Source organism: Podarcis erhardii, assembly GCF_964252035.2.
Source record: "Podarcis erhardii genome assembly, chromosome: 1".
NCBI classification, from domain to species: Eukaryota; Metazoa; Chordata; class Lepidosauria; order Squamata; family Lacertidae; genus Podarcis; species Podarcis erhardii.
The window spans coordinates 65,116,146-65,136,126 of NC_138497.1; the positions used below are offsets into that span (position 1 = coordinate 65,116,146).

General features: G+C 41.5%; 1 protein-coding gene across 3 annotated transcripts in view; it reads right to left on the bottom strand.

Moving 5' to 3' along the window:
* Positions 1–19,981, bottom strand: part of MPPED2 (metallophosphoesterase domain containing 2) — a 138,387-nt gene that overhangs the window by 85,131 nt on the left and 33,275 nt on the right. For all 3 annotated transcript variants that reach the window (XM_081836176.1, XM_081836178.1, XM_081836177.1), the window contains exon 3: positions 11,037–11,218. In XM_081836176.1, the coding sequence (XP_081692302.1) occupies positions 11,037–11,218 (182 nt within the window). The remainder of the gene's footprint in view (positions 1–11,036; positions 11,219–19,981) is intronic.

A 19,981-nucleotide genomic window follows, 5' to 3' on the forward strand; every position in this document is an offset into this window, starting at 1 on the left:
ACAAAAACACGGGAGAGAGATTGCACTTGTTCCTGTGTCACATGATCTCCTATTTGTTTAAGGTCAGCTGGAATATCCTGAACAAAGGAGGGCGGTCTCCCATACAGGAGCTCAAAAGGTGACAACTTAAGTCTTTTTGTGGGTGCACACCGAACACGAAACAGTGTTATGGGTAACACATCTACCCATCCCAATCCCGTTTCCTGGGTTAATTTTGCCAATTGGGTTTTCAGAGTCCGATTCATTCTTTCAGTTTTCCCTGAACTCTGAGGCCTATATGCTGTATGCAGTCTCCATTTTACTTGTAGGACTCGACATACATCTTGTACTACTTGATCAATGAACGCTGGCCCATTATCACTTCCAATGCATCTAGGTAATCCAAACCTTGGGATCAATTCAGTGAGGAGTCTTTTAGTTACCTCTCGTGCCTTTTCAGTTCGGGTGGGAAAAGCTTCAACCCATCCGGTAAGAGTATCTACAAACACAAGGAGATACTTGAATCCCTTAGAAGGGACCAGCTCTGTGAAGTCCACAATTAGGCTTTCCATGGGGACGTATCCCACATGCTGAATTCCAGGAGGTTGTACCGGTCCCTGCCTGGGATTGTTTTTAGCACAAAGAACACATTTCTGTGAAATGCAAGTTGCTAATTGTGATAGATTAATAATATACAACTTCCGACTGAGACTCTCTCTAGTTGCAGTACCGCCAAGGTGAGTAGATTCATGATAATTTCTTACAATTGTGCCTGCTAGATGATGAGGTACATAAATCCTATTGTCCGGCAGGATCATCCAACCGTCCCTCACAACCGCTCCTTCCTGTTCAGCCCACTTCCTCTCTTCTGGGGTATAGTGAGGTTTAACTTCTTCTGGAACTACCTCTGGTATGAGGGCTGCTATAAATCCTCCCACAGGCTTTTGGGCTGCCTCTCGGGCTGCTTTGTCAGCAGCATGATTTCCTCTGGTTATTGGATCCCTTCCTCGTCCATGACCTTTGCAGTGCATTACAGCAATCTGTTCTGGAGCCCATACTGCTTCTAACAGGATTTCTACTTCAGGTCCATATTTCAAAGCCTTCCCGTGGGCTCCGATTAGACCTCTTTCTTTCCATAGAGCTCCATGTGCATGCAGGGTTAAGAAGGCATATTTTGAATCAGTATAGATGTTTGCCTTACATCCGGCTGCCAATTGCAGAGCTCTAGTTAAACCTATAAGTTCAGCCTTTTGTGCTGAGGTGCCAGCAGGCAAAGCTTCAGCTTCCACAACTTCCTCATTGGTAACCACAGCATATCCTGCTCGTCTGGCACCTTCATGCAGGTAACTGCTACCATCCGTATAATATACAACATCTGGATTTTTCAATGGCTCATCTTTCAGATCAGGTCTACTGGAATAAACTTCATCCATTACTTGGAGACAATCATGTGATTCCTCATCATCTACCTCTGGTAGGGGCAGCAAAGTCGCTGGATTGAGCATATTCACTACTCGTAGATGAATCCTGGGATTTTCACACAATAGGCCTTGGTATCTAGCCATCCTTGGGTTCGTTAGCCAATAACTACCCTTATATTCCATGAGTGTCAGAACAGCATGAGGTACATTCACATACATCGTCTGGCCAAAGGTAAATTTATCAGCTTCTTTGACAAGGCTCGCAGTGGCCGCTACTGCCCTTAGGCATGGAGGCCATCCTTTTGCTACTGAGTCCAATTGTTTAGACAAATAAGCTACTGGACGGTTCCAACTTCCTAATCTCTGGGTCAGGACTGCCGCTGCAATCCCATTCTGTTCATGTACATACAGCTGAAAGGGTTTTTCCGAATTAGGCAATCCAAGGGCTGGTGCCTCCATAAGTCGCTGTTTGATAACTAAAAAGGCTTGTTTCTGCTCAGGTCCCCATACGAATGGGTCCTTTTCTGCACCTCGAGTGCTTTCATGTAAGGGCTTGGCCAGACTGCTGAAATCAGGTATCCATAGTCTACAAAACCCTGCTGTTCCCAGGAATCCCCTAAGTTGTTTTCTTGTGGTAGGTTCCTTGATAAGGCAAATAGCTTCTTTCCTCTCTGGTCTCAATGCTCGTTGTTGGTGTGAGATGTCAAAGCCCAAATATTTGACCTTTTCTAAACATAACTGTGCCTTTTTCTGGGAAACTCGGTAGCCAGCTTCCCAGAGCAAGTGGAGCAGTTCCTCTGTCCCTTCTTTACAGGTATCAAAATCCTTTGCAGCTAGTATAAGATCATCCACATATTGCAGAACCACCTTTTCTCCCGGTATTGAGGGGTAACTTGTTAGATCCCTCGCCAAGGCAGTGCCAAATAAAGTTGGGGAATTTTTGAATCCTTGGGGCAATCTTGTCCAGGTTAGCTGGCCTTTTGTTCCTGTCAAAGGGTCTTCCCACTGGAAGGCAAATATAGGTTGGCTCTGTGGTGCCAGCCGGCAACAGAAGAATGCATCTTTCAAGTCCAATACAGTAAAAAATGTTGCTTCTGGTGGGATCAAACTCAGCAAGGTATATGGGTTTGGTACATTTGGGTGCAAGGTCTCGATAGCCTGGTTTACGAGCCTCAAGTCCTGCACTGGCCTATATTCATCTGTCCCAGGTTTTCGAACAGGCAAAAGGGGTGTGTTCCATTCTGATTGGCAAGGCTTAAGCAGACCATATTTTAATAGGCGGTCCAAATGTTTCTGGATGCCCTCCGCTGCTCGCCGGGGTAAGGGATATTGCTTTACAGATACAGGGGTAGCCATAGGTTTTAGGGTTACTACAATTGGAGCTATATTCTTAGCCATTCCTGGTGGGCTATTTTCAGCCCATACTCCTGGTGGCACCTGTAGAGTTCGGAGGAGCTTGTTTAATTCTGTATCCAATGTGGGTTGGACTTGCAAGGCTGACATTAGGCGCCATGATTGTTCCTTAGGTACTGAGAGGGTAATTATTCCTGCTGCTTTTGATGGCAGTTTCATTTCTGGACCTCGAGGAGTGAAAGTGATTTGGGCCTGCAATTTGGACAGCATATCTCTACCTAAGAGAGGTATTGGACACTCAGGTATATACAAAAACTGATGGGTTAAACGATGTCCCCCAATCTGGCATTCCAAAGGTTGGAGGAAAGACCTCTTGGCTGACTGTCCAGTGGCACTTTTAATGACTACACTTTTAGATGCCTTTTTCTGCAATAGTTCTGGGAGTACCGAGTATTCAGCCCCAGTATCAATCATAAAGTCTATTAAATGGCTCCCTAATTGAATCGTGACCGTGGGCTCCTGGAAGCCTAACTTTATGGAGTCCGGTCGTTCCTAGTCTTGGGTAAAATCCTCTTCTGCCAGTCCAATGAAATTGTCTCTACTCCGTCCCTGTCCTGGTCTCTGATATCTTCCATCTCGGATCATTCCCCGTCCCCGTCCCTGGTTTCTTGGGCCGGAGCCGGAGCCTGGGCCTGGGCCTGGGCGTACTTCTTCCAACCTCAGGGGTTCAGGACACTCCCGCTTCCAATGACCCTCCTTCTTGCAATTTGCACATTGATTCCTTCCCAGTGGTGGATTCCTTCCTCGCCCTCGCCCTCCATTTAAGGGGCGGTGGTCTTGCTTCACTGCTGTGGCTAGCATTACCATCTTTTCCTTCTGCCACTTCTTCTTCTCTTGCTTCTCAGCCTCATCCCTATTCCGATAAACTCGGCGTGCAATGGCCATAATTTGGCTCATCAGCATCCCTTCCCATCCTTCTGATTTCTGAATTTTCTTACGAATGTCAGAAGCGCACTGGGCCACAAATGTAGCAGTAATCATTCTACTGTTTTCAGGGGCTTCAGGGTCAAAAGGAGTCCATATACGATAGGCTTCTTGCAGCCTCTCTAAAAAGTCTCCCGGACTCTCATTTGGTTTCTGTTCTACTTCTGAGACTTTAGACATATTAGTGGGCTTCTGGCATGCCCTGCGGATACCTTGCACAAGTGTCTGGCGGTAGGTGGTAAGTCTGGCCAGGTGAATTGCATTGTTTGGATCCCAATTAGGATCTTCCAAGGGAAAGTTATCTTGGAGATGACGGTCAATATTATAAATATTTCCCCCTCTGGCCTGCTCACGCAAATATATCTGTGCCTTTTCAATTATGTCTCTCCTTTCCTCAGTGGTGAACAGAGTATTCAGGAGCTGGCGGCAATCTGTCCAAGTAGGACTATGAGTATTTACTATTGAAGTCACCAAGTCCATCATAGCCTGAGGTTTTTCTGCAAAAGATGGGGTGTGTGTTTTCCAATTCATCAGATCTGTAGTTGTGAATGGAATATATTGCAGGGTCGAAGTTCGAGGTGGCCGTGGTCCGGGTTGCCCATTAACCAGCGCAGGCTCCTCAAGTGCATCAAATACTCTTCTAAGAGGGGCTACTACGTGATCTTTCTCTTCACTTTGCTCTAGGGGCCTCAAATCATAGGGGATGGTATCTGTCGCAAGGCGTTCTTTTAGCAGCTTTATACGCCTGGCTGTATTGCTTGCTGACCGAGCAAGGTCTCCCTGTAACTTCTGTAACATTTCTCTGGGACTTGGATGTACAGGGGTTTGGGGTGGGCAATCAGTTGTTCCACTAAAGGAGACTGTAGATGGAGGTCTATTAGGAGTCACAGGTGGAATAACCACTTCTGCTTGGGCTTTATTATAGAACTCCAATGCCTCCTGAAGATATTTATCATAATCTATCAAGGAATCAAGCTCTGTGACTCCACTCCCATTATTCATTCCAGTTTCTTGCCTTGGGGTTACAACTGGTGGAGTGTTTGGATTAAGCTCCCTTCGATGTGGAGCATAAGGTGGAGGTGGAAGCACCTCTTCTTCTGGCCCCTCAAAAATGGGTTTGAGTTTATTTGGCAAGATTCCTTTCCTAGCTTCGGCTTTTACAGCCAATAATTTGCATCGTTTGACTTTGCATTCCCTTATTCATGGAGGATTTTTATTTAATGTGCTCAGCCAGGAATCTATATATGGAAATTGTTCTGGGCACCCTCCAGTTTCTTTGGCGATATCAGTCCAAAGTTTGCTCACTAAATTTATATCAAAAGTTCCCTGAGATGGCCATCCAGTATTTTGTTTTGGCCATTCTAGTTCACATAACGTTCTCAAGCGCTCTGGCGTCATTTTGACTCCATATGCCCCTGAGAAGGCTTTCTTAAAATTATTTAACATACACTCAAGAGGTGTATTTTCCCCCTTTGAACCCCCAACTCCCATTGTATGGCCCTGTGAAGTATCCACTCAGTCACTCACAGACGCGCTTCGTGGGTTTCCTTGCCTAGTGAAGTCGGCCTTACTAGGAACCGAAGTACTGCCCACTCCACACTCAGGTCAGCTACAGATTGCTCTGTACTTTCTCACACATACAATGCGCTGGATACTTCACCACACTCTACCTCCCAATCCTTCCCTTTCCCTACACCAGATCACCATCTGATGTACCCAACCACCTAGCGTACTCAGTTTCCCCTTACTGAGACGCAGAAGTTTGATCAAGACTTCTCTTCCTCCTAATTAATTGGAGGGCCAAAAATCCCTTTGTGCACTTACCCTTGGTTGGTTCCCTGTTTCCCCCGGTCCGTCGCCGCCAGTGAGCAGGGTATCAGACAGACGAGTCTTCTGCGTTCCCCCTGGAAAAATTTACCAGTGCGCGCTTTGGGTAAGCAGTTGTCCTCTCTCTTGTACCCTGCCCAGTAGGGCGAAGGGGCTGCGTTCCAGCAGACCACTTATCCGAGTCACAGGGCACCATAAAATGTAGCACCCTGCTTGTGGTTAACGCTTAGCTGGAATGAAATATTCAACGCAGCAATAGAGAAATTAAAATAGTAATTTATTTGTCAGACAAATAAATAAGAGGCTCAGTGGTACGTGGTTACCAAGCTCTGGCCTGGCCTCCTGCCATTCTGGCCAGCACTTATATTCCCTTAATCCAGCCCCCTTTGCTCCTCCTGTGGCTGCCTCTGTCCAATCAGCCTGGTTGAAATTCCTATTGGCTGTTTGCTAGAACCAATCACAAAAGATACACCCACAAAAGATACACCCACTTCCTTGCCCTTATAAGGGAGACAAAGAGCTATATATATGACATATAAGTAATAATATATCTTACATGGAATCTTAATTACCAGCTCACCTCTTGCCCTCCTTGCCCTATTGCCTTATAAAACAAATGTTTAATCTTACATTTTTATGTTCAACAGATGTCAAGGATCTTGAGTTTCACATCAACATTGAAAGATTTCCTTCATTTAATGTTTCTAAACAAAATGCCTGACAACTATATATCAAGACTGCCCGGATGGCGTCTTCTGTCTGGCGGGGGGGGGCTGGTGGCTGACTTAATTTCAGGATAAATACAACTCTTACAACCATATGAAATAAGAATCTAGCATTCCTTAAATCCTTTGCATAATTACATTTAAGCCAATATATTTAAGCTAATATATTTCATACATTTATCATAGGTAGCCTCTTAAAAGAATAAAGCTTTTCAAAGTAAAAAGGAAGGAACTCAATAAAACACAGCTTTTAAAAGAAGCCTCTTCAGTTTGCACCTCCCCCTTTCCCCCTCCTCTCCAGCCTCAAAATAAAATAGGAAGAAGCTGCTTCTTCTGCCAAGCCAGTTGCCTTTCCAACATTTAACACATTTTAACCTTTTTTAACTCTCTTAGTTTAAGAAACAGCTTTAGAAAAAGACTTCCCCCAAAAATGTTCTCTTTCCAGCTAAATGTTTCTCCCCATGGCCTTTTAACCTTAGAAAGAAGATCTGGCTCATTTTACTGGGAGGCACATTGGTATTATCTTCCCCATTCCTAATGGTGTTTTCTCAGCCTTGGGGCAGCATATGTAATTCTCCCTTTTTATGACTTTGAGAATTGTTTTTCTACTATAAATCAATGGGGCCCTTCTTGTCTTAGGAGGAAAAACATCTTGCCAAGGTTCTTTTAGGCAGCTGGTCTTTTGCCTGGCATGAAACATTTGAAAATCCTTTTTTTAAGCTCATTTTTAAATACAAGCCTTGATTGAAATATATAGAAGCTTTGATAAAAATGCAGGCTTATGATTAGATGCCTCAGCATTGCCATATAAATATTACTAGTAGTAGTAGTAGTAGTAGTAGTAGTAGTTGTTGTTGTTGTAATAGTAGTCATCTGTTCCAAAGTAGTAATAGTAGTCATCTGTTCCAAAGCATTTCAAAGCATTTAGATGACGGACAATTTAAAATGAATAAAAACCTTTGATATAGCAAATAACACCATATTTTTCAGAAGTGAACAACAAAAAAGCAAAGCAGAGCACAATACAAGCAGAAGACCCAATCAGATTAAATATTCCCAATAAATTATGTTAAAATGCTGTCTGATAAAATATGTTAATACTGTCAAAAATGCTAACATCTCTTGGGAGAAATGGAAGGTCTTTACCAGCTGTTGAAAAGATTGTAACGTGGGTGCCAGGGGAATCTCTTTGGGGAGAGTATCCACAGGTATAGGGCCACTAACAAAAAGGCCACCTCTCTTTATGGCCACCCTCCAAATTTCATTAGGAGGGGGCACAGAGGAGGGCCTCCAGGGATGATTACCTTATGGCACAGGCAAGTGCATATGGGAAGAGGTGTCCATCAAACATTGGGTTCCCAAGTTGTGCAAGGCTTTATAAAAAACCAGCACCTTGACTTGGGCCCACACTGGAAGCAAGTATGAGTGAGCAAGAACTAGAATAAAATATTCTGGTCACGTAATCCCCAATGGCAACCTTGCTGCTAAATTCTGTATCAGTTGAACCTTCTAGACAATTTTCAAGGACAACACCATGTTTAACACATTGCTGAAATCCAAACATGAGATAACCTAGCACTAACAATCTAACTCTGGTAATCAGCATTCAGATAGAGGACCTAGCTGGGCTACCAGACTAAAATGGCATCCACATGTACCCTTCAGTGCCAGCAACTGATTGAATACTACCCCTATTCTGTGAACCTGATCCTCCAGAAACACTCCGCTACACACTTCAACTTTTTGGCTCTCATCCACCCATTCCTGCAGTCAGGCTCTTATAAAGCACACTGGCTACCACACCTTACTGAAATGAAAATAAGAGGTAGAGTTAGGTGTCATCTGTATACTGAGGCAACACTCTTCAAAACTCCACTCAGTGCTTTCCTGTAGGTGTTAAATGGTATAGGTCTGCAGTGGTGTCCAAACTTTTTTCAAAGAGGGCCAGATTTGATGAAGTGAAGGGTTGTGGGGGCTGACCAAAGGGCCAACCAAAGTTGTTGACTTCTTCTTAGGATTGAAGTTGTTGAGCTTCTTTTAGGATTGAAATTGTTGAGGTGTTTTTTTAGGATTTTACCCCAGGAAATAAACTGCCACAGGGGCCAGATTAAACCGACCGATGAGCCGGATTAGGCCCCCAAAACGGACTTTGGACATAGGGGTTAATATTGAAAGAACCCTATTCTGTAGGTTCTACAAGGCCAAGCAAAAAACCTCCAGCACAACTTCTAGGATTGACCATCCAAGTTAGGAGCAAAACGACGATTGCAAAACAGGAAGATCTACCTCTTACCTGGACAAACATCCCAAACATATACCATGACCGATGGTATTGAAAGCCTCTAGGAGATCAAGAAAAGCAAGCAGAGTCACAATCCCAACACAAATTATCCCTCACAAGGGCAAACAAGTTACTCATGGTACCAAAATTAGGCCCAATGACTGATTTACATGGATAAAAGTTAAATCAACAAGAGAACCTGGATCTGATCAGTAGCCAAGTATTCTAGAACTTCATCTGGGAAGGAAACATTTGCCATTGGTCTGCAGTTATTGAAATCTTCTGGCCCAAGGAAAAGTTTTTTCAGGTGCATCAAACTACCATCACATTCAGGCAAGTTCAGTACCACTTCCTCTTGTACTGGTGAATTTATAACCTGCTTGGCCCAAAAAGGTTTCATTCCCAGATGGATCTTATAAGCACAAAGAGCAAGGATCAAACACACATGTGGTCAAAAAAGCCTAAACAACAACAGCCTGAAACAGCACCAGCTGAAAATCATCCATCAATACTGGACTGGATAGTGCTCTCGACATCTCCATAAACTGACCTGCCAACAATGTGAATGCTAACTCCAGACTACTGCAAACAGTTTATTTAAATAATTAAATAGGAAGGCAATCCTGATACATAACATATAGCTGTCATGTGAATTAATCAGGCAAAGTATATTCCATGATACACTGAGCATGCTTTGGCCTTTCAGATATACTGAGATAGAACAGGGCTAGAGAATCTGTGACCCTTCAGTTGTTGTTGTTGTTGTACTCTAACTCCCTTCAGCCCCAGCAAACATGTCCAATGGTCAGGGATTATAGGAGTTGCATCTGGAAAGCAAGGGGTTCCCTAGAGCGGCAGAGAAGCTGACCACAGCTCTGCTCTGTGGGTCCTGGAGATTATGGGAAGATTAGTCAACTTTTGAGTCTGCAACCTTGAAGAGGAGCAATTATGAAGACACTGTTTTGTGCCTGTATTTTATTTGATTTTTGTAAACTACTCTACAACCAAATTTTGATGAAGCAGAGTATAAAAATGATATAAACAAATATTTCAAAGTAATTTCCCAAACCAAATTCAATTTAGACCATTCTCTACACTATATCAGAAGGGAGCTCTATCCTTATGAAGCAGTGCTGCAACTCAAAACAGCATGCATAATATTAATGAAGAGAGGATTGTCCTTAAATTATTATAGCCATGAACCATTTCAAATATAAGACCGACACTGTTAGTATTCAGTCCCAGTACCAAGAATTGTAGAATGGGAAGGGACACCAAGGTTCATTTAGTCCAACCCTCTCCAATATCTTCAAAGGCAAAAGAAATGGAGAAACAATGTCCAAAATAAGACAAAGGGTTTACAAATCAAATTGGAATGGGGAATAAACTGGAAGATGGTCAATATAGACAGAGAGAGGGATAAAGGGTAAAGAAAAGCCAAAATGTGGAAGAACTATTTCTTTTCTTTTCTTGTTAATCCCCACCCCAACAAAAAAAAAATCCTTTTATGAACAAAAATTTCACTTTTCTCATCTCCCCAGGGGCTTTCCAAGGGAATCCAGTGGGATTTAATGATGCCATTAGGGGCCTTTAGCGACACGGTCACTAGACACAAGCCGTAAGAGGGCAGTGTCAAAGCCATGTTTTAAAAGGCTTTTTCTATAATGATGCAGTTTCATTTAGACAAGTAAAACTTTTTTAGAAGGCTAGTTCATTCTTAAGGGTCAACTTGCCATTTTAGTCTTCTTACTACCCTCCTCTCCCTTTTCTAGCTAATCTCCCCAAGTTACCTAGGCACATGCAATTGGCCTCAAGATTTCTCACATGACAGAGATGCCCAATACCTCGATTTAGAGCTATCATTGCTATCTTTCATTTTACTTGTTAAACCATTATGTCAACTTATTAGAGGCTCACTAAGATCAGTGGGCTGTTAGGATATACTTAGCAAAATTCAGCTAGGCAACAGGTGCCTTGCTCCTTGGAGACTTTAATGCATATGAAAAGCCATCAGTCATAAGGAGGTTAATATGCTTGCACCCCTTTATCTGAAACATATGTCCATCTCACAGCATTATGCTGCTATAGAGACCCTTTCGAGGCACATTTTCTACTGCATAAAGTAGGAACAGTGGTTATATTTTTTCTAATCATTCGTCTTTTGCACAGGGACAGAAACTCAGTTAACCACCAGAACAGGAACAGCAGGGTGGTTACAGCTGCCCCTCCAACTATTCAGCTTCTGTGTGATACCAAATGACTGAGCATCAAGTACTGAAAATATAAGAACAAACATATAAATCCATGCTCAATTAACAGAAACATATTTTGACTAGAAAGAGAACATAGCACAATGACAAGGCTAGGGGTAAATGTTCTTCAAAGCTTTAACACAATTAGGAGGCTGTAAGTGACACTTGGATCACAAAGGTTAATTGGGGTCACCAAAATGCAGTAATTCCTTACCTAACCAGTCATTAAACTTCTTAACCTCAGAAGGCAGCCCCAACTCAGTGAAATCGCCCGTATGAAGCAAGATGTCCCCATAAGGCATCTGGATTCCATCTGTTCTGGAGTGTGTGTCTGAGATGCAGACAAACCGCGTGTGGCCTGCTGGTTTCGGGGTGTCATATGGAATAGGGTCGACCCTAAAGCAAACATAAAGAGATTCCATCAGAATTAATATTTGCTACACATGTTGAACACATTGGGCACAATTAATTCAAAATATAGGTGCAGCTTATATGCGTGCAGAATTTCCACAGGTTACAGAACCCTGCTTTTAAACTAGTAAGCACATGCACAAGCCCTTGTTGTAGATGGCACAATGGAATGTTATATGGAATGGGATATCCGCATATTCTTCACATATGCCCACCCAACTCTCTCAACCCAATCCATTATCCTAGAAGATATAACTGGATGGCAATATAGGGAAGCATGGTCATAATATCAATTTCCCATCATGCTGTCTGTGTGCATGACTTGCACACAGATAGACAAGAAGGGAGGAAACAGGCCTATGGAAATCCTCTGCATGAATTTTCTGCACCAACTGTTCGGGGAGATTGTTCCAATTATTTCATAATGTAAATGTTAGTCTACAGCATAGATACTGTATCATACCCAGCATCATACAAATTTTCTCTTGTTAAACAGTACTATATTAGAGTGAAATCCTATGCAAGTATGCCCAAAAGTCCCATTAATTCAATAGAACCTATTTCCAGGAAGGCATTTAAAGGATTGTAGCCTTAATCATTTAGTTATGAAGTGCTTTACAGTGTTTACCAGATAGCAAGCGAATTGTTTATCATATACAGCATTTTGAGTTCAAAAGATATACATAAACTTACCAGCCTTGAAAGTATTTTTTAAAAAATCCAGAATGAAATGTGGACCTTCATAATTTAATTCAGAGGGCCATATTTATGAAAACAACTGACAATACATTATCAAGCAATTAGAAGCATGAGCCATTCACTCATACATGTAATGGGAAAACCTATTTCATCATATAAGGTTTATTAATCCAGCAAAACTTTTATTCACCAGAAAGAGCAATCCTAATAAGGGGTTGGGCAGGGGCAGAGAAGTGAATGATCCTGCTGGCTAGGATAGAAGTCAGGGGCTTCGCCTTCTCCCATGGTCAGCTCAAGACTGGCATGGCTGAAGGACCCAAGAAGTGTAAGATTTTGGATCCAGCAGATCTAAAACCTCTGTTGCCCCACTGTGAAATGTCAGATTTTGGGGGCTTTCCACTGACTATTGCCCAACAGGATTGGTCCTCTCTAATGGAAAGGACACCTTACTGCATCCCAGTTCTCCCCACCACTCAGCTATTGATACCAAGGGATAGGGTTGCAGGCTTAATCCAACACAAATAGTTGACAAATAGGTAAGTTATTGCCCTGTTGCCAGAATGCAAGGCATAACCATTAATTCTTAAATAACATCTATATTTTGTTTTTGTTTTGTGCCTCTTTCTCCTTTTAGATGGCAAAGGTATTATCTATAATCACGGATTTTGCTTACTCTTGCATATATTGTTAAGCAGAAAGCCAAAATAATGGGTTGACTGAATAATTATATGGCCTATATAAACGTTTAGCAAATCTGAACAGTAACATACAATTAAATGGATTTCCCCCCACAACGTTCATAAATTAATAAGGCATTTATCACAGAAAAAAATCACTTACTGAGACTATTCTGGAAACCTAGGTGTAACTGTGATTATGAACGTAGCATATGTTTATCTAGTGCCTTCTTTCCTGTGTAATAACATTGGGTAATTTTTCCCCTTTTAATTTTCTAGAAAAAACACCAGAAAGTAAACATCTGGTGCTCTATGGCTACAATCTTATCGACCTCATGTCACTTCAATAGAAAATGAACTTCTGCTTTCAGTGCTATAGAGCAGTGTTTCCCAACCTTGGGCCTCCAGCTGTTTTTGAACTACAATTCCCATCATCCCTGACCACTGGTCTTGCTAGCTAGGGATGATGGGAGTTGTAGTCCAAAAACAGCTGGAGGCCCAAGGTTGGGAAACACTGCTATAGAGTACCTTGTTCAGGTCTGTGTCTCTGTGTTAGGTTTGAATAAATACATCAGACCTGTGACACTCCCTTTTGCTTTTTTTGTTGTTGTTCCCTATATTTCCCTAGCTTCCTCCAACTCATTCCCAAACACATTTGCTGTTTTCAAATTTCTTTTTCCCTATAAGAATGGCTGGGTAATGGGACAGATGAGGAGAGAGAGACAGAATGTGTTAGAGGCAGAAGCTGAGTGAATAATGAATGGACACAGACCCTGCAATCATAATCTGAGGCCCTTTTTGTGTGCCTCCTCCATGAGAGGTCCGCAGGATGGCAATAGGAGAACAGGTGTATCCATTTGTGGAGGTTGTCCCAAGGGAGGCTTGCCTGGCCCATTCATTACGTATTTTTAGGTGCTAGGCGAAAATGTCTCTACAACCAGCCCTTGGGCGGATTAACATTAAATGGCCTTTTAAATGTGTTTGTGAGTGGGGGTTACTAGTTTATGTTTCTTTTATTGCGTGTTTTGGTTTCTCATTTGGTAATCTCGCCTTGTGATTCCCTATACATTTAAGGGTCTGTAGCTTTTTCCTGCTAAAAATGTATGTGTAAAATATGTGATAGGTTTGCACATTTTTGGCCCCGGCCCCGATTCAGACTGACATCACACAGAGAAGCTTTTCCTGATATACAAATAAAAGAAAAGGAAAATATCCACCTGACTAATGTCCCCTGCCATTACACTGAAAAGAGAGGGGGCACTTTAATGAAGAGATTATATTAAAGATGCATGCCAACCTAAACTAAGAATTCCAGTGATGTTGATATTAACTAGAACCTGCCAAAACTTTGATCAGGAAATAGGTTACAGGAACTGACAGGTTAACTGACTTCCCCAGCGTATCAGCAGCATAGCTTGAAAGAAAATCCAATAGCAATGACTCTGCTATATAACTCGTAATCCCTTAATGCAGATCAAAGATGTGTTCTGAAATATCCAACCCATTTACAGGATTCTTCAAGCTACTAAACCTGAAGTCAAAGCCAAGTTCTTCAAACTCTATAAAATAGAAGAACAAGCCCACCGATGGTGTAATTCTATCAATTTGAATTAAGTATCTGAACGTTACAGCAAGAAGATCTTCTTCCAAGAGGAGTAATGCTGACAAGCTCTTAACCCTAACCTTTTTGGCAAGGACCACAGTACTAACAGTGTCTTAATGAGAGAAATAAAATGGCATTGGTTCAGACCTCAGGATAATGAATTGAACTTCATATACTATGTTATAGGATGGCACTTGTGGATGGCATAGTTCTCCAGAGTTCCAAATGAACTGATGATAGAAAAGAGGGAAAGCAGAAAGGATTCATAATCTTGATGAGGTACTAAGGTCTTGCTCAGGTCATTATTTAAACTGAGACGGCTAAGAATTAACTCAGAATAGCATCTGCACACTTCATGTAGACCTGAAGCTGGTACAGATATAATCTCCATTGTGCAGACACTGCTGAAAACACCATCCCTGTGGTAAGCAGAAATTGTATATCAATTGTAACATTTCCTTGTCTTTGGTGATTCAATCATTCCTGTGTGGCTTCCAGTATATGTGAAAAATTCAGGTGATATTCATAAATGACATAAATATGTTCCAACATGAGCCAGAAGAAATGGACTTGAATCAAAGTGGAATGTCTTCTTGATGGTCCTGGGTGATATTTTTTCTTCTTCTGACAGAAGTTCTATGTATAGGACTAGCAAATAGCATAAGAGCCAGAAATTTGATAACTGCAACTTTCCCCTACCTAAAAGAGTCTGTGAACAGCTGCACCTGCTGAATATCTACCTGACATGCAATTGATGGCACAGTGTCTGTCAGGAAAATGCTGGCAATCCCAGGCTTATTGCCAGACTTGTGAAGCTATAACAAGGGCACAATATACAAGGACTGTGTAGTAATGTGTATCTTAAATAGTTGTGTATAAATTATTAATACTATCAAATATCTCTTCACGGTGACAAGGCAACAATGTGGGAAGATGATGATTGTTATTTATCATTAACAGGTAACCTTTAATCACAGATACTTGTATCCTGTGATTTTACTGTAGAAACGTGTAATTTGATGTTAGGTCACATGTTTAGTTTCACCATTCCTTTAAAATAAAACAAAGTTTGTATTCCTTAAGAATGCAAAAGCTAGGTTTGGAAATGTATGTTAAATCAAAGAATGTGATCCAGTTTATATAAAACAGCAATGCTAATTCAACACGGGACATACCGTATTTTTCACTCTATAACACGCACCCAACCATAACACACACATAGTTTTTAGAGGAGGAAAACAAGAAAAAAAAATATTCTGAACGAAACAGTGGATGTATGATTTTTGTGGTTCATGCTGTGGCCACAGACATGTGATCAGACGGTGAGTTTGGAGTAGCCCAATGCAAAAATCCATGTGGACCCATGCTTTGTAACCACGTTTTTGCACCACTGCGGCCCCAGGCAACAGTGGGTGCGTGATTTTTTTGGTGCAAGATGTAGCCATGGACATGTTATGTGAGCTGATGGTGAATTTGGAGTGACCCAGTGCAGAAATCCTGAGGATCCCATGTGGATCCGTGCTTTGTAACCACGTTTTAATTGGGGAGGGAAGGAAAAGCACTCAAGGGACAAGGAGCACGCGTGGGGTGTGTGGAGAAGGATGCTGCTAATAATGCAGAAGAAGGGTTTAAGGGGAGAAGAAGCATGCATGGGGTGGGTGGAGAAGGATGCTGCTAATAATGAAGAAGAAGGGTATAAGGGGAGAAGGCTCCTCTCCTCTCCCACTTTGCTCCTTTAAAGCAAGCAGGCTCTGCTTTTGTCCCTCCTCCCCGCTCATCCCCGGCTTAGCGAGCTGAAATACTTTGCTGCTATTTAGCGAGCTGAGTGTGGAGGAGAGAGGGACAGAGAGCCTCCTTGCTTTAAAGGAACCAACCGGACTCAGCGGCTCTTCTCCTGCTTTGCTGTTTCAAAGCAAGCCACGGAGGAGGGAAGGAAGGGGAACCATGGATCCTCTGCTCACGACTGCAGCAGATCCCCACCCCCCGCCACCCATAGGCATTCCCTCCATTACACGCACAGACATTTCCCCTTACTTTCTAGGAGGAAAAAAGTGAGTGTTATGGTGCAAAAAATACGGTAATTTAAAACATAAGCTACAAACTCCCAATGATCAGAGCTTTAAATAGTTTTTTCCCCTACATAGAAAAGCAAAGTTACACAAAACAGGTAAATAATGTGCAAGTATCTTCTTAGTGAGACAGTGATTTACATGAGCCTATGGGCTACCTACTGTCTATGATTGGATTGGATCTCAAGCTTAAGTCACTGATTCCAGTCCAACACTATGTTCAGTTACTAGATCACAAGGGCTCCCGTGACATCATCTTGCAAGCACTGAATCAAAGTTCAAATTTTGGAAATCATACATTCAGGGCTGAGAATCAAGTGCATATAAGTCATGTTCATTTCAAATTTGCATTGTATTAAAGAGTTTCTCCAGTCATGAAGTCTATGCATTAAGGTTGGCCAAGCAGATGCCTATGGGAAGTCCACAAGTGACAGCTCTACTTGTGGCTCCCAGCAACTGACATTCAAAGGCATGGATACAGAACACAGCCACCATGACCAGTAGCCTTCTAAAGCCTTCTCCTCCAAGCATTTGTGCAATCATCTTGTAAAGGCATTGGTAACCATGCTATACCTACCTTATGGAAATGATTTCCATTGTTTAACAGTGCTGTGTGAAAAATGCACTGCTAAAATGAGCTCCTGCTCTCCACAGAATAACTCTGAAATTGAAGCTAATTTTTACTTCCCCAAATATTTGGTTAGAAGGACGATAACTTTACTACATACTTAGAGTATAAGAAAGCTACTGTGCTCCCTTTTCATCTAGAAGCAAAATATACAGTGCAAAAGAGAGCTTCTGTAGTGTCTTTGCAGAGGTTTCATTTTCTAACCTAAAGGCGTCCCCCTCTCCAGGGATAAGATGCAATTCAATCTTCATTCCATCACAGAACGACTTCTCTGCTTCACAAAAGGTACCAGTCATGCTGGCTGCTCTGCTATATGATTAAGCTTTCCTTCCACAAAAGACAGGGCCGTAGCCAAAACACCAGTTGAAATTGGAGTGGGTTTTTGCCGGGCAAATTACAATTGCCTCCATCTTTACTTGGCAAACAATTCAAAGAGATGTGCAAACATTTTTGGATATTGGATAAATTTCCCCAATAGCAACATGGTATAAGCAACTTTCTGTGAAATGTTTGTGATACAGTTGGGTCAAATAGTTGAAAGAGAAGTCAAAAATCCCACTGAGCATGCATAAGTCTTTGGGCAGATCTAAATAGCTTTTTTGGGATCCTGACTACAGCTCTTCATCAAACTATATTTTGATTGGCTTTAGGCAAAAACATTTAATATCCTGTATTCACTGTTAAGCAACCGGCTTAAGGGATAAGGAATCCTAATGAATAGCAGAGCAGCACCTATTATGTAAACTAGTAAATATGTAACTATGATGTAACATTATGCAAGAGCTGGTACTTGAATGTGATTGGTTTCTGCTATTCTTTCCCTTTACTGTTTTGCATGATATATTCTATTCTTTACCATTACTCCTTTGCATTGCATCTGTTATTTTGACCTTCTAGAATGCCTTGGCAGAAATGTATATAAATGTAAAAGGAAGATATAAAACATCTGCGGCAAGGAGAAAATGTTTTTTGTTGACTGGATCAATGACCAAATTTTAAGTCAGGAAAAGAAAAATGATAAGGATAATAAGATATTCTTTCCTTGTGAGCTTCAGGATCACATACTCTCCCCAAAGAACTTTAGGGGGGCAGAAACATTTCTGTTAATCTAAACAAATTTCTTAACTAGTTTCACATTAGTTTCAATTATGTATTCATAGAATCATAGAATCATAGAGTTGGAAGAGACCACAAGGGCCATCGAGTCCAACCCCCTACCAAGCAGGAAACACCATCAGAGCACTCCTGACATATGGTTGTCAAGCCTCTGCTTAAAGACCTCCAAAGAAGGAGACTCCACCACACACCTTGGCAGCAAATTCCACTGTCAAACAGCTCTTACTGTCAGGAAGTTCTTCCTAATGTTTAGGTGGAATCTTCTTTCTTGTAGTTTGGATGCATTGCTCCGTGTCCGCTTCTCTGGAGCAGCAGAAAACAACCTTTCTCCCTCCTCTATGCGACATCCTTTTATATATTTGAACATGGCTATCATATCACCCCTTAACCTCCTCTTCTCCAGGCTAAACATGCCCAGCTCCCTTAGCCGTTCCTCATAAGGCATCGTTTCCAGGCCTTTGACCATTTTGGTTGCCCTCCTCTGGACATGTTCCAGTTTGTCAGTGTCCTTCTTGAACTGTGGTGCCCAGAACTGGACACAGTACTCCAGGTGAGGTCTGACCAGAGCAGAATACAGTGGCACTATTACTTCCATTGATCTAGATGCTATACTCCTATTGATGCAGCCCAGAATTGCATTGGCTTTTTTAGCTGCCGCATCACACTGTTGGCTCATGTCAAGTTTGTGGTCAACCAAGACTCCTAGATCCTTTTCACATGTACTGCTCTCAAGCCAGGTGTCACCCATCTTGTATTTGTGCCTCTCATTTTTTTTGCCCAAGTGCAATACTTTACATTTCTCCCTGTTAAAATTCATCTTGTTTGTTTTGGCCCAGTTCTCTAATCTGTCAAGGTCGTTTTGAAGTGTGATCCTGTCCTCTGGGGTGTTAGCCACCCCTCCCAGTTTGGTGTCATCTGCAAATTTGATCAGGATGCCCTTGAGTCCATCATCCAAGTCGTTGATAAAGATGTTCATTTGCATAATAAGAAAGATCTGATGATGGAGTCAGTGAACCCACAATCCAACAGTGGGTTCTGGGTATAAAGTGTTAGCATAGTTAATTTTCCAAAGAGTCCACATCTGAACTAATACCAATACAGTATCTGCATAGCAAGAACAGCTAAATCTGTTTATCTGCTAAAATGTGACTGTAAGTAATTTTGTGCATGATATTTTTTAAACAACTAACAGTCTTCTTTTATTAAAAAAATAATAATCAACTTTTGCCCCAAGAACAAAAATATTAATTCCAAATAATTTAATAGACAACATTGTCAACAGAGAAACAGCCTGGCATTCTGTTTGAGAAAGCCCTTCATTGCAAACTTCAGAAATAAGGTTCTGAAATACTCTTACTCTGCTTTTAGGATATGTTTATAACCCTTTCTTCAGTTGCGGTTCTCAAATAGCTTGGCCCTGAGCACTGATTATTGTTGCTAACCATTCCTTTCAGAACTAACAATTCCACAGAAATTGTTTCCCCTTAGCATAAAACAAAAAATATAGTTGCCCATGAACATTGCTATGCCTTTGTTATGACTCATTCAAAGTGTTTAGTTTAAACAAAACAAATAAAAAGTCAACAGCATTGTAAGAAGGGACCTTGAAGAAAATGTGCCTTCTTTATATTAATATATAATGCTTCTATAATTTAATAAGCAGAGGTTTTGCGGACAACCACACAGAAAGTTATCTATGTACACTGTGTCTATCCTTCCATCTTCAAAAATTAATGAATTAAGACTTTCTCAGAGGGAATACCTGAGACATTCCCATTTATCATCAGTTTTACTGACTTATGTGGTCAACAATTATTCTTCCTGTGTTAAATCATTTATTTTTCAGTGAGTTACAAAAATGAATTATAGTCAAGATAAAAAATTGCCTCAAGGTTAGTTTTAGAAACTCAATTTAAAAATTGTTTTACCTTCAATTTTATACCAGTAAGAGACACA